The 15870-nt window shown below is 35.9% G+C and overlaps 1 protein-coding gene across 5 annotated transcripts in view; it reads right to left on the reverse strand.

The window, feature by feature from the left end:
- Positions 1-15870, reverse strand: part of ZNF385D (zinc finger protein 385D) — a 431386-nt gene that overhangs the window by 125495 nt on the left and 290021 nt on the right. For all 5 annotated transcript variants that reach the window (XM_084509530.1, XM_084509531.1, XM_084509529.1 and 2 more), the window contains one exon: positions 12217-12359. In XM_084509530.1, coding sequence (XP_084365656.1) covers positions 12217-12359 — 143 coding nt within the window. The remainder of the gene's footprint in view (positions 1-12216; positions 12360-15870) is intronic.

The raw sequence follows: 15870 nt of genomic DNA on the forward strand, positions 1-15870 counted from the left end.
ACAACCTTTTCATGCCACTTTCTAGTCCACTGAAATGCTATTTTAAGAAATGTAGATAAAATTTAACTGTACGCTACTCTGGGTCCAAATAGGATGAGGCAAATATGCTAATCAAATCACAGAACTGAATAAGCAAGGACAGGAATCCTAACATATTTCATACATAGTGTGCTTTTTTATTTTTGAGTTCAGAGTTGGTTAGGTTCTGTCAATTTCTCATTAAACTAGAAAAAAAGAAAGTCTCACTTTTTTCAAAATTAACACTTATTTCTCTTACTTTTTTTTTTTACATTCAAAGTTGATCCTATCGTTGTATTAGTACAAGTACCATTAACCACATAAATTTGTTTGTTTGTACTTTCACCTGAGCTGCTCAAGGGACACTAAACTTAGCAACTCACAGAGAGAATTATTTACCCTCAGGGTCAGCATCAATTTATATGCCAGATCTGTTGCCATATTACAGCAGTTTCTAAAAAAGAAATTGGAGGACTCCTGAAAAAGTTGCAGTAGTTTGTGAAGAAAGCTAAAGGGAATAATTCTAAATGAAATACAGCTTTTTCCCAATCAACTGAATGTTGGAGTCCTAGCAAATAAAATAAAAGCTAGTCTTCAGATCCCTACTTTCTGTGCAATTTGGTGTCATTTGAAACAGACACTACTTCATATTCCAGAAAGAGCCTGTTTGTAGAGAGGAGACACTACAGAGGAGACATGCATACACTGTATTTGATGAAGTAGATTTGATCTATTGCTTTGCTTAAAAGAAATGAAAGGCACTTACCAAAAATGTGTGCTATTGTCTGTGCAGAAAAATTTAAGAACAATTCCCCTTCATCAGGTAATCCTTACTGAGGAACAGGTAGCGAACAACTGCGAATCTATGACTTTTTAAGTATCTGAGGACTTGTTCTTACAGAAGGATTTTATTTGATTTCAAAGGCACAGACATTTTAATTTTGTGCTGTGTTAGTTCATTTTGAGATATTTTCACTAAGTACCAAGGTAATTTCTCTCCTTTCAAATTTAGAGAGAAAATCAAAATTAGGTTTCAAAAAGGTATAGCTTCAGTAAATTAACAATAAATACAATAGATTTTGAGAGAACAAACCTGTTTCAGATGGTATCAGGAGATACTAATTTCCTGCATAAAGTAGGTAACTAAAAAGGAAAGGAACCATTCCTGCCAGGAACAAAGATGTAAGCACTGTAAGTCAAAACTGGATACTTTAACTTGCTGTGCAATGTTTCCAATATTAGTGAGTGAATGAGTGTGTGTGTGGCAAGTGCATCTTCCAAATACCTGTTCTGAGATAGTTTCTAAGTCTCTCTTCTTGGAAGCCTTCTGTTCTTCCTCCCACCTCTCTTCCATGCCCAATGCCATATATCCTTTATTTTCCAATCCTTTCACCGACAGTCATGTCTGCACTGCTGCTCCTCTCTCATGTTACTTCTTAACTCCAACAATAGCTTTTACTGCTTCCCAGAGCTGATAGTGCTGTTTGGGAGGGCACTGCTATAATTAACTCTGGCATCACCCCCATGATTAATCTTTGTCATCTGAGTCCTAGCAACACCAATAATGTAATGGGTTGGATCCATTGACAAATCGGTACATTTCAAAAAAAAAAAAAAAAAAAAAAAAAAGAGTAAAGTGATGGATATTTTTTCATCTACTTCCAGCTTCCATGAGCATAGCACATCAAAAATCATTCTTCTGATTAGATCAGACTTGATCAGACTTCTACTGATTATAACAAGTCATAGTTCACATATTCCTATCTCTTATTCAGGTTGCCCAAGGAAATTTTCCTATACCTCTCCCTGCCTGAGTACATTAGGCACCATCTGGAGAGGTGAAAGAGGAAACTCAAGTTACCTCATTAGTAATTACAATCAACAAACTTTCCTGCTGATTCAGTTTGGTCAGCATGTTACTTCATGGAGGGCTATCACATGCCAAGTCAACACATTTAGCTCAAGAACTTCCTAAAATACACTTCACTGGAGGTAGAGTCTGGAAAGTGTTGGTATATTTACTGTTGGTTATCTACTCTTCTGTTCTTTCTTAAATTGTCAGAGAGAAGATATAGCTTGTTACTTTGCTACAGTCTCATTTCATTATCCCCAGATATCAATATATCAACCCTACCCATTGAAATTAAAGGTTTGTGCATGCATGATTAACTTGAGATGATTAACTCAAGAACTAAAACACATCTGATAATCAGCCTATATTATTTTTATGATCGCAAACTGATATCTTAGTATGGTGGACATAGATCTCCAGAACTATGTTTTGATACAACATAGACATAATGGACTACAGATAGGCCCAGTGATAACTGTACAGGATTAGAGAAAATTAAGGCTACAGATTTATGCCTTTTCTGGCTTTTTGACAAATGTCTCAGGAATAACTGGGTCTGCATCTGAGCCTTTATATTTTTTTTTTCAAATATTTCCTTTTCAGAGTTATTTTATACAACTTTAGGAACTCCTGCCATGACTTCTATTTGTTACGATCACCGTTGTTGCCATTCAGACATCCTAGAAATTCCATAACAGTTTCCATAGCAAATTACTGAAATAAACTGCTTCTTGGTCTGCTTTTCAGCAGGTATAACACCACCTTCAGTTGTAATTTATATATATATATATCTTTTTTTTTTTTTTTTTTTAAATCTGCAATTTTCATGCAGCTGTAGACAACTTTCTGTTGTGAGTCATTATGACAGTTTTTACAGTCCACTCTATTCTGATTGTCTTAGAATCTTAAGAATTATAAATTTAAAGAATTTATTTAAAAGTTCTGATTCTTTCTGATCATAAATTATATGTGTAATATGTCATTTAAAACTTTTTACTCACACAACATCTTTTACACTTTTTACATCACACAACATTTGACACTGGACAAAATACGATAGAAATTCATTCATTTGTATTCTTTTCAATAATAAGACTTTGATACTTACATATGTTATAGAAAACTACATATTTAAAAAAAAAAATAAAACAAAAATAAAACCCAAAAACATTTTCCTGAGATACAGGCTTTTGAACTATTATTTATGATATTTTTTTTTTGATTACTAATTTAATGTGTGTTGATATTTAAGCAGTATAACTCTAAGTATTCAGAACAGCCAAAGGAAAGATGCCAGGAAAAACAGTAGTTGCATGAGAATTTGGAGTTCTATATTCCAATTCTACTGTACAAATCTAACATGAAACCTTTTGGGATTTTCTTCCCTTATTAAATAAATAAATATATATATGTTGGGGTAAAATAAATTAGTCAGGAAAAGAACATTACAGAAATATTCCGTCAGAGATTTTGCATCATAAGATGACTCCAGATTGATGACTTCAGCATGTGTCATTTACTAGCCTAAACTACTGTGACTAAGAATAGTGAGAAAGAGCCTCAAACATTTTAATTATCATAAAAGATAAAAGTAGGGGAGTTCTAGGACAAAGTCTTGAATAACAGCAGAAATGTTATTGCATGTTATGAATATGCAATTAAGGAGATAATTGTGCTTAGGAATGTGTTTACTTAGTGTAAAATTACCTGTTGTGCAAGCTCATACTTTTTTCAACAGATAACTTTGAAAGTCCTAAGATGAACAAACTTCAGGTTGTGCAAACAAGAAAAAAGTGAAGATCGGTAAGTAGTTATTCAGCTAAGTTGATAGGTTAGCAACACAAACATGCCTAAGGCAGGAAAGATTCGTGTTTTAAATCTTTGTAAATGTCTGTCTCATCAACAGAAATAATAGTGATTTTAAAATGTTATCACTCTTTTCCCTCTTTAGACTGCAGTAATCAAATCATTTCTTTAAGTAATTCCTTTTCACTTTAATTGCAGCTTTTAAAAACAGGTTAATAATCATCCATATTTAAACCGTAGATTTTATGAGTTATACTTATTATGCAACCCATTAAAGTTTTATAGTCTTTGCAGAATAAAATAATCATTGATCTTTTTCATCTGAGTGCTATTAAGACAAAGGGTGTAAACATCAACTGATTAAAACATTATTTAAAATGCTTTATAAAATGCTTTATAAAATTTAGTTTTAAGTAATTCCACTCATCAAGACTTGACAAATCTGAAGAGCACTTCATTTAATTTCCTTTACGAGATTGTTTTGCATGAAAACAAATGCCTGAGGGACCCTTAGTCCCCAGTAAAGGCTGTGCTATTGCCTTTGCTGTGGATACTATGACTTTCTGACAGCAACTTATCTGTCAGCCCACTGTGCAGTGCCCTCTAGCAAGATGAGATAACTCAGAAAGTCTATTCCTTCAGTATTATTTATCATCAATTAAACAAGCAAGTATGTGAGATATTTAGATCCTCTTGATTGTTTCAACAATTAAAAGAAACCACTTCCATACATCAAAAATAGAGAGAAAGAGAAAAACACAGAAAACATAGCTTTCTGTAAGACATTTCTAGGAAATTATAGTAAAGTAAAAGTAAAAAATAGTAAAAGATACAGTCCTTTGTCCAGAGATTATTTCTAGCCTACAACATTGCTAATGAAAACACCTTTAAGCTGATACTCCATAACCTACTGTACAGATTACATTGTATGAACACAGTGCAGTCAGAAGCTTATACAAATGGTGCTTCTGCCTCAGACCTTCTGAGTCAATTACAGACTTTGGAATTGGTGGAGATGAGTTAAATGTCCTCCATTCTCTAATAGCAAAAAGGAGCAGCACAGACATCTGCTCTCCAGCTACAAGGTGCTTAGTAACTGGGAAGTAATACACTGCCAACAAACTCCTGAAGAAATCACAACCTATCAAACACATGGTGGAAGTGCACGTGCTGCACTCAGCTAGTGAACAGACCGCTGGAACAGCACCTTACCAACATCCCTAAAGTAAAGATGAAAACAAATACAATCTGCAGGTTACAGTCATTAAAATGACCACCAGCAGCGAGACATCAGGCCTTGAGTGAGGCCGCAGAGCTAAATACCATCTGAGACAATAGTTGGAAAAGGCCAAACACAGGTGATACTATTACATGCATACTGGAAATAAGTCATCTGGATAAATGAAAACAGATTTACCAAAGGTACACATTACTCTCCAAAAACTGGACAGCAACCAGGAAACAGCTATGGTTGGATGATTTGCATCCACATTACAGTTACAAAGATGAATTCCAGCATAGGCATATTATTGCTCAGCAACATGATATGACACAAAACTTACACTATTTTAAGGTAATCATAAAATTTGCTTGCCCAGGAGAATGTGCATCCTAGAAACCTGAATTTTGACTGAAAGCAATCAGAGAAGGTTGTAGTATACATGGCACAAATTTAATTTAAATGAAAATAAAACTTTTTAATTGATTTTTTATGGTATTTACTCATTTTCACCCATTAGCAAACTCCTCTACACTCTCAACACTGCTGTCATCTTTGTCATAACAGGTGACAGCTGTTCATCATAAGCATAGGAAGCTGCTAATTCCCTAACTGGAGCATAATCCTAAAGCTGTTCAAATAAGATGTGAGGAAATGCAAGTAATTCCAATACTGGGGCCAGTAGTGCTACTAAAACATAAAGTAACGCTAAGAGGAAGATAAAAACAAAAAACAAAACAGAAACAAAAACAAAACAACAACAACAAAAAAACAACAACAACAACAACAACAAACAAACAAAGAAAAACAAAAACAAAAAACTTTGCTGATGCCTATGTTGAAACTTACAGGAGTCCCAGACAGTAGTTGCAAGCAGAGGCTACGCATTTTTGAGAAGGCTGCAAAAGGATTAAAGTTAGTTTTAGTTTAAGGTTAGATTTAGTAGGATGATCCTTACCCTTGCACCAAGTCCAAAGAAAATACAAGAAAACACACTGGAGACAATTTCTAGGGAGCTGAGATACTACTTCTCAGCCACACTGGAGTGTGATGGAAAACAACTGCCATGCAATCACAAGCAACCACAGGAACGTTACCAGAGCTGCAGGAACACTCATACAAAGCCAGAATATGAGTTCTGTTCCCTGTCCATGACACAGAGCATAGGCTGTATAGAAAAACAGACAGATCGGGTATTTCTGGAGATCCAGAACCACCTTAAACTAACTCATAACTGGAAGACAAAGAACTTAATTTTACCATGTTTCCCAAGCTGTGAACACTTCTTCTACATCACAGAATCAGAGCAATACCGTTATTTCAGACACAGCCCAGGGCATAGATTAAGGATTTAAATACAAGGCAAATAAATCTAGCCAATTCGAATAATTGAATATTTCATACTGATGTTGACTCATTCCTGATTTGCAAGCACCAAATAAAAACATCTGAATTGCCAAGATTTCTTGTGTTTGCTCACTCCCTGATCCCTCTTCTTGCCCTGCAGACTTCTTAATTAAATGGCCTGGCCAGTGATGAAAGTGTTATATGAATAAAGACTTCCTAAACCCAACCATTATTTTTTGCAATCATCCTAATACTTTTTTTTGCATTTATTTTTTTTGAAAAATACTAAGCTAAACAGCAATAGAGATATCAACTATAAAGAAGACTATACCTATCTTACAGCTCAATTACAGTGCTATGGAAAGGGAAACAACAAGCCAAAACCCCTGTTTGTAGACACCTGTAAATGAGCAGCCATGCAAAGAATATCCCCAGAAGCAATAATCCCCTCTGTTTGTCTGACAAACTACCAATTTGATGCAGTACAGTTCTCCACCTGATAAGGGTCCTTTTCACAAAAATAACATTAAAAATCACTAGCAGCACAGACTGTATTTTTACTGCCAAGTTCTTCCACATAGCCAATATTCCATTTTGACTCTCATGAAACTGAGGCTATTGCATTGTCCCCCAACTATGCCTTTATGGAAACAAAGAATTCTGACAGCAAACCATCACTATTTAATTTCAAAGGACTTTACATGCTGAAAAAAGCACCATTGCAAATGATGAGAATATGGGGGGGAGGAACTCTCATCAAGCTTTCCTGCTCAGTTATGTCAGAAATCATGAAATAAAGAAAAAAAAAGGGGGGGGACGGGGCAAGGGGGAGGGGGAGGGGGCAAATTTCAGGCTGCTAATATTAAAAAATAATAATATATATATATATATATATATATGTTTCAAAAATCTTCTCCGCTCCTCCATATCAAAAGCTACATCTTATTCATAACATCCAGAAAACTGGCATGTCAGCTTTGTAGCACATATCTCTCTTCAAGATAAAAAAAAAAAAAAATACCCAGGACAAGAGTATTAGGAAAATATTTCAAAACTGTTTTCTGGCAGCTTTTAGATAGGTTTTATCTAGTTTTTCTGGCATAACCCTTCCCAGAAATAACTATTAGTAGGCAGGTTTCCTATATTGTCTATTTCTATCCAGTGCCTGGCACAACAGGACAAGACTGCATTTCCCAACAACCAGGCAGCTCTGCTCCACATGAGCTAACTTGGTGGTTGCAGGCCAGGTAGAGTCTGGCAGCAAGAACAGAGCGTGGAGAAAAATGGCTCCTATTGAAAGCCAGCCATAATTACTCCCTACTGATACATACAAATACAAGCATCACCTCTGTAAACAGAGAGCATAGCATTTATGTTGTCCTCAGAGCTGCTAGGATGTTTCACAGTTACCAAGCTGTGAAAGCTGCAGGAAGCAAGGAGAACTACCTTAGCACTCTGACACAAGCCACTGTTGAAGCACTGCCTTAGAAGCTCCAAACTATGGGCAACATCCACTGTTCCCTCCCAAATAGTAAAACTCTACCAGGGGAAGGTGATACATGAAGCCTTAAGTATTGTACATGAAAGTATGAAAGTACACGAGAACAAACAAACAAGAAAAATCAGGAGACTGGACAAGGATTACTACAGATAGATCATGAGAAAAAGACATCTGTAGAGTAACAAGGACTTTTCAATCCAAATTTAGTAGAGTTCTGACATTACTACCACTCTTCCAAGTTGCAAGTTGAAAGTCTAAAATGTAATCATATTTCTGTCCAAAGGATTTTTTTTGGGGGGAAATCTTCCACTGACAACATGGGAAAATCAGGCCTTATTTTGGAGTTAGGATGGATCTTTTCAAGAAGTATCTCTATTTCTGCTTACAAGCATTTACACGGATCTTCTACATTGTGGACCTCTTCCACTACAGATCTTGCTCATACCACAGTCTATGAGGCATAAATAATATTTCAAGATTGAAAACACAGAACTATACAAAGTGTTTGCTAAATGATCTCAAACGTTTTTTAGAATGGACAGGTTATTTTTTTCTGACATTCTTCAAAACACATATTAGAAAGCTACATAAGTATTGTATGTTGTCAGATTCTTTCATTCATAAAATGTATCCATGTACATCCCGTACACTTAACTCATCATTTTCTAACAGATATACTTGCAATGAACTTGTGATTCTTCAGGGTCTGCACAACAGTGTACTGTTTTCAATTTTAACATCTGTGTTTTTACAATTCCTTTCTACATAGGACTTGAGGGTACCCATTTACTTCACAATTACGAGTACAGCACCTACAAATGTTCAGCTAACCAGATTGTTAATTGGTATGTTTGCTTTAAGCTTTCTTGTACAAATAGAAAATGTCCCTCATGAAAATGAATGGTATAAAGGTTCATAGGTTATCATCCCTGCATTTCTGTGGTTACTTGTTTTTTACTTTCCCCTTTCCACAGTGTCCAGAGACATTATTGAGAAAGGTTTGCACAGACCTTTTACCTCCTCTATTCTCTGCCTGGATGCAAGCTTTTGACTTCACAGAAATCAGTGCTGAATGTTTTCCTCAGAGGCAGTCATCAAAAAACTGAGATAGCTTTAGACCAAAAGTCATTAGTAACAAAGAAAATAAACTGAATTAGAGTGAAAAATGTTATAAAATACACCTCACTATTATTGTTATTATTATGGTGTACTTAAGATCAGCATTTATTTTTGTTAGATCTTGAGTATATGCCTAAGAGAATCTCCATTGGTATGAAAAATCAAGCAAGCAAATTACTTTGCTTTCACCTCCCCTAATACCTACATCCAGTTAGCCTGAATACTCAAATTCCTTTAAAGTTGTCTTTAGATATAATTAGAAGCTAGCATAACTGCTTAATAAGTAGAAGCATGTCTCTGTAGACATACAATACAATGTCAGCACTTCCGTCATCTGATTTCTAAGTGGAATTTAAGATATCAGCCGTGAATAGCTTATGACCTGTCCCTTAATGTGGGATTCATCTCACCAACCGTAGACGCAGCTGAGCCAGTCCCTCATTATAGTCATCAGAGATGAATGGGAAACTGTCAGGGTTCACTTCACCTCATCCCAACATAGATACATAGGATGTCTGCATTACAAGCTACTTTTGTGCATTTTTCTCCACTTGAACAAATGAAGAAATTGTCTGTTTTTCTGTTATCTTTTTAAAAGAAACTTAGACTGATTAGCCCAGATATTTATGCTTATTATAACCAAACTCACAAGCTAATTTAGGATTGCCATAACTAGAGACTGCTTCCTTTCTCTGCAATATGACACATCTTTACTTGAGTACCTCCTTGACCATTGCTCTTCTCGAGGGAAAGCTGTTGAAAAGTGTGTTTGGCCTGGAAATAGCCAAAACTCTGGAATTCCTTCTAGACTCTTGGGAAGTAGCCCAGAAATGATGCCAAACAGATTAGTTTCTGTAGAATTATGGAAAGGTAAAGAGGAAATCTATTTCCTAAGACCCTATCTACAATTTTGATGTCTCAAATCAAGGCAAAATCTAATTTATCTGCAACATGAGAGAGAACATCCAGTTCAGGTTTTTGGAGTTTTAGGTCTTTTACTGACCACCTGCTTAACCTTGGTTCTGTACAAATGCTTCTCCACTTACACTGTGCAGGATTGTGAGGTCAATAAATATAAAACATTATCAACAACTCACAGGCATGCATATTTAGGCAGGTTGTTTTTTGGTGAAACGCTTTCCTGTCTCACACTCACATAATTAAATAACTTGTCAGACGTTCTGTTTAAAGTCTAATATGGCTTGTGGGTTACCTTCTCTTTACACTGATAATGCTCAGCAGCAGCTGATGCGTCCCCAAAGATTCGTCAGCATGGAAAGAATTTCTGGAAATATGCATAACTACTCAGCTAGCCTTCATGTTTGGAGGATGCCATTAACCAGCTCTGGCATATGAGCTAAACATAGCAGCGTTCAATAATGTACTGTTCAGAAGGAAAATGGGAACACTGAGGATGATGCTGCATGTCAGCACACATGATGAGAAGGCAAAGGTCACGTTGCAAGGAACAGTCTATAAGCAAATGACGGCAGCTCAGATGACAGCATTCTCACACTCAGGACTGACACACTCAGGAAAGGTAGATTTGGCAGATGGCCATGCATCAGAAGAAGCAGCCCTTTGCATGGGAATGCATTTCAGTGTGTTGTTAAAAAGAGCTGCTGGTCTTATCCTTGAAACCTAGGCTCAGATTACTGAAGAATTTGAGATAAGGAGTCTCTAAAGTTCAACTACAGTGCTTACACATAAAGATATACTTCTAAGATGATGTTCAGGAATAACAGGGTTTTGCTATGAGTCTGTTTTTACCTTTTTATTTCTAAATTAATATCAGCACATATTACTTCTGTCCACTCCCCCAAGATATGAATAGTACACAATCAGTCTTTTAACAATTAACAGTCTGTTAACAAAACTATCTGAAAATCCCAAAGTACGGAAAATCCTGAAAAAAAAAAAAATAGAAAATAAATTCTAATAAAATGTTTATAATAATTCAGCTGGCCTCCTGCATTAAATATAAGTAGTGATCACAAAACTGGTAAGAGTTTTAGAGTACACTAAACTTAAATATAATTAATACATATCATAATGTGTTATTCAGGTTTTAACTTGGTTAACACCAGCCCTTTTTAAAACTTTACTGCATATGTATATACATTTTAAAATTTGACAGTTTCTTTGTAATGATTTTTTGACTTATGTTTTCTGAGTATTTTAAGACGTTCATGTTATAGCTGCTCTTATCTCTATTAATGCTTGCATTATACAATTGCTTGCATTTAAGACTGCATAAATATTTCTCATAATTAGTTCAATTGCTTTAAAGCAAAACACACATGAAAGGTAAATAAACATTTAATTATTGAAATTTGCTATCGATTACTACAAATCACTTCTAGAATTGGTATGCTCTTTAATTAAGATTTTATATTTTAATTAGTAATGTTATGACATAACAATTTCCACCTCTCTCTATGTCTCTCAGAGTAAGTAACCAAGCACACTCCTAACTTTTTCTTTTCCTATATGTAGCACTGGTAAATGAAGAAAAGAAAATCCTAGAGTTAAAAAGTGACATGATTCTATAAAGTTAAAATAAAATTAAAATCAATTTAAAATTTTTCTTTCTTTTACAGCATTAAATACCTCAGCAAGAAAGGGGCAAATTGAAACACTCACTATTTAGGTCAGTAAAGTAATGAAAATACCTAAGAAGTAGTAAGTAGATTTCTAAATCTTTAGATAGTATGAATAAATTAAGAAATTATTAAAGAGAAATCTAACCTTGCTTTTAATTTAAAGGGTGAGATATAATGTATCCTAATCTTTTTTTTTAAAAAAAAAAAAAGAAAGAAAGAAAGAAAAAGAAATGAAAAAGGATTGTTTGCCAGTGAATAGCTCATGTTTTTTCCATTCTTGCTTTAATTGCCCTATTTATTATTTTATTTTATTTTATTTTTTACCATTTACAAAGATAAACTTTGCCCCTCTGATTTGCAAATTTTAGATATTTCTCAAGAAGGATGTTGGAGATGAGATGTAGAATCACTTGGTTTTCATGTTTGCAGCAAACGCTATGTTATGAAAACTGCATGTCTTAAGTTAGAGCAGGGAACTCACAAGGCCTGGAACTGGATATGTCCTGCAACTTTATTGCATGTCACTTGGGATCATATCCCTTTTTTCCTTCTACATTATTTCTGGCTAGCACTCATCCAGGCTTTAATTTATGGCCTACCAGTGTGTCTGAAAGAGCTATTTGGCCCTCAATATGGGAGAGAATATTCCAGGTTTAATTGAGTACATAAAATTCTACTTTGTGCCCTCTTGAGCCTTCTGTGGAAACTGTGGCTCACTGAAGTGGACAGTAACTGTTAGGAGTGTACTTACTGCATTGAAGTTGGGGAACAGATTGACTGCTGCTGCAGTATCCAGAGGAAACGGAAGAAATGGTTTAATATCCAGCGACGGCTGCAAAGGTGGAGCAGGAGGACGCACTAAGGCTGGAAGAGCAGGGCTCTGGCATGTACCACCTATGCGCAGAAAGAGATAGAAGGCATTCAGCAAGTAACATAAACATGGAGAAAAAAAGAAAAAGAAAAAAGCAACAATAAATATCAATATTGGGTTAAACATACAGATTTATTTAATCCACAAAATTACTACATTATTGTAAAAGAGTGCAACCGACTGACTGTTGGTTATAGGTCTTTACTAATAACTGCTTCAGATATCAATCTTTCATTATTTAGAATTAGCTAATAAACCATTTATCTCCCTGGATTAACTAAAACAATAGCTCAGTGTACACCTGACTTCCCTTCAGAACTTCAGCTAGTCTCATTCACTCACAATTTCAGTGCTTTACCCCAGCCCTACTACTCAACACTCTTCAAGAAAACTGCTTCCAAAGAAAAAGAACAACTAGCTGTTCTGCTCTGTGAAAGTCATGTAATTTGCAGGTATTTAATTTCTTTAATTAACCAAACTTACATCTTCTGAGTCAGCCTACACTTAGCAAACAACACACCTAGCTGCCTTAACAGTTGATCAATACAAGTCTAAATTATAAACAATTTCAGTAGCCATCAAAATTTGTGTTTTGGAAAGATACTGACAAACATATTCTGCTCGTGGAGTAGGTTCAGACTCTGTACAGCAGAAAGCTCCTCCCTGCTAATGTTACCAATCACCAGTTCTGTGGGAAAATTATGCAAATGAAGAAATGCCCTTGCATACCAATAAACCACTACCTGTTTGCTGTGGACTGTGTTTTACTTATTTGTTTGCCCCTTGTCACAGATCACTAAAAGCTGGAAGAATTCAAGCCTGTTCTCTGCTTCCAGTGTCTCCCATGTTTTGGTTGCACTCCAAAACATCAATTCCCTTTTAATTAAAGACTATTTGGATCCTAGGAAACTGTTAAAATATGCCAGTGTTCTTCTAATCTGAGAGGCAGGCAACAGACTGTAAAAACCTGCTGGTAAGAGTCCAAGAAACATTTTAAAAAATGTAAAGGGAGTTTTACCCCACTCATTCAATAGAGACACAGGCAGATCGACCAACAGAGGGAGAGATCAGAAATCTATTTTTTCTCATACATACAGATGCTTCATTAGATGAACTGCACACATTCTTTAAGAGCCCAAATATAAAATACTCAGAACGATATATGGAATCTCTCCATATTTGGTCAGCAAATCTGCTAAGAAGTGTTGCAATTTCATGCTTCTAATTGAGGGCTAACAGCACAGGATTTAATGAACCAGTTGTAGCAGATCATCCAGAGTTCTGCTTTTAGGTATAAAATCATCTGGAACCAAATTTTCAAAGACAGTGTTGTTTGTTTGTTTGTTTTGTCAGCATTCTGTGAAGTATTTCACTACAGATTATAGAAAGAAAAACATCATCCACAAGCAAAACAAAGGTATTAGATTAGGACTCACTCCAATTGCATGCTATTTTTTTCCTTAAAGTAACTGTCACTTCTGGAGTCATTTGAATATTTACCTCAATGTAAGAGCGTACAAAGTCAGATTCTTTGAGTGCAGCTGCTAAAGGATGTAGGCAACAGAAAAGAGTAAAGCAAACAGCTCTGCTTTCCATAGCTCACTAGCAGAGACACATCAAGTATTTAATGACTGCCATTGGTTTGGCAATTTCTAAATTCCCATGTAATTATTATAAAAACAGTGTAAAAACAAATTAAACAGGTCAGAAGGATGATAAGGTAATGTCAAGCAGGCCAGTCTTACCCCCTCTTAATAGGAAAGGCCCATAAAGATATGTTTTAGATGTTGGACAAACATATTTTTTCCTCATTCGAAGTGTTTACATATCACAAAATGAAGCTGCCACTTCAATTGATAAAAACCTTATTAAGAAGTCTCTTGGTTGTACCTGAGATTGTACCCAACCACACAGAAATGCTAAGGTGAGCATTTGCCTGGCAATAGCTAGGAATAGTTGGTTAAATATCCTCCAATTCACAGACACAAATGCAAAACTGAAAAATATTGCCCATGCTCAGGAAAACAGCTCCTCGGGTGTGTTATCTCAGTGCTACAAAGGGGAGTGTTACAGTCCTGCAGGTTCAGGTTACCTAGAGCAACAGCACTGCTATCCCATACTCTTGGATACCACGCCATGAAGGATGAAGCAGTTCTTTCTGTGATTCTTCTCTGTTGCATGACTAGGCACTCACCCACCTGCCGCTGCCAGCCAGTGCTGCACAAAGTCATCTGGGGACGAGAACGCGCTTTAAAAGGAAAAAATCAGCCAGCTTTGCAAGACCTTGGCTGGGACTCAGAGCCTCTGGAACAGAGTTTAAAATCTACCCCAGTCCTGGCTACAACAGCACAGAAAATGAATATGTTCAGGAGAACAGCTGCTCTCTGTTTTTTCAATAGTGTCAGACATGTCCTTTAATGATGGAGCATGTGATAGGTATCATGAAATTTGAGCTTACACTTTAAAAAAATTCTCTAATTTTTAGGGCAGCAAAAATTAGATTCTCTTTCCACTTAACACGCACAGAGTTGTACTCTAGAATCAGTAGCAACAACAAGAATAACAAAACCTGAAGCAATGGCAACAACTTTTGTGACTGAGATTCACTGAAAAATGTTTGCACAACATTTGTGAATGCCAATGTTACTACTTCTTTTCTAATCCATTAGCAGAGAGGTAGAAGCCCACTGGGATGAGTTCTTGGAGACAATATGTAGATAAATTCCTATTGTAAAGAAGGAAATATCAAGGGCAGAAATGTCAACAGAAGAGAAACAAGAGACCCAGGAAACTGAAGAGAAAGAAGTAGGGGTGCAGTAAAACTCATAAAGCAGAGTTCACTTTGTAAAGAAGTGGTGCCATGTGGGACAAGAGCACACTTAGAAAATAACTTCACAGCAAGGCTTAGGTCTTCTTTAGTTATATAGTGTTACTGAACACTGAGAAAAGGTAAGGAACTGTAAAGGTTGCTTATGGCTGTTTTGATGTTCTGTATGATAAGCTTTTACATAAAGACATCCACTGCTTTCCCCGTGCAGCTGCAACACTTCTGATCATCACACCAAGAGACAGCTCAATGCCAACCACTTCACAAACTTCCTGTCAGCAAGGATGGAAGTTCCACTTTGACCACAAAAGTGCTGATAACACCCCAGACCACAGATAGATTTTGTCCATAGGCTGTGTTTGATGCCCTGAAATGTACCAAGACATCACTGCCAAAAGTGGCATGTGCACAGGACATGACCAGAGAAAACATAATAATTCCCCAAAAATCTAAGGTAGTACAGGCCTAAAGTTATATTTGATGGGTAGCATGCTACAATTCTTTAAAATAGGAAGATAGAATGTATTTACTAATTCCAGTCTTACAAGTAAGTGATATTATAATCTATAGAACAAGTCTTTCCAGTCCATTCAGATCCTAAATTAAAGATGAATATTCAAGATGTTTGGGAAATTCATGGCAATGTTTTCAACTTAATTTTCTTTGTAAGAAGCACAAGAGTAATACAACTTTGAAGCTTAATTAGC

The sequence above is a fragment of the Aythya ferina genome (genome assembly GCF_964211825.1).
Source record: "Aythya ferina genome assembly, chromosome: 2".
Classification (NCBI taxonomy): domain Eukaryota; kingdom Metazoa; phylum Chordata; class Aves; order Anseriformes; family Anatidae; genus Aythya; species Aythya ferina.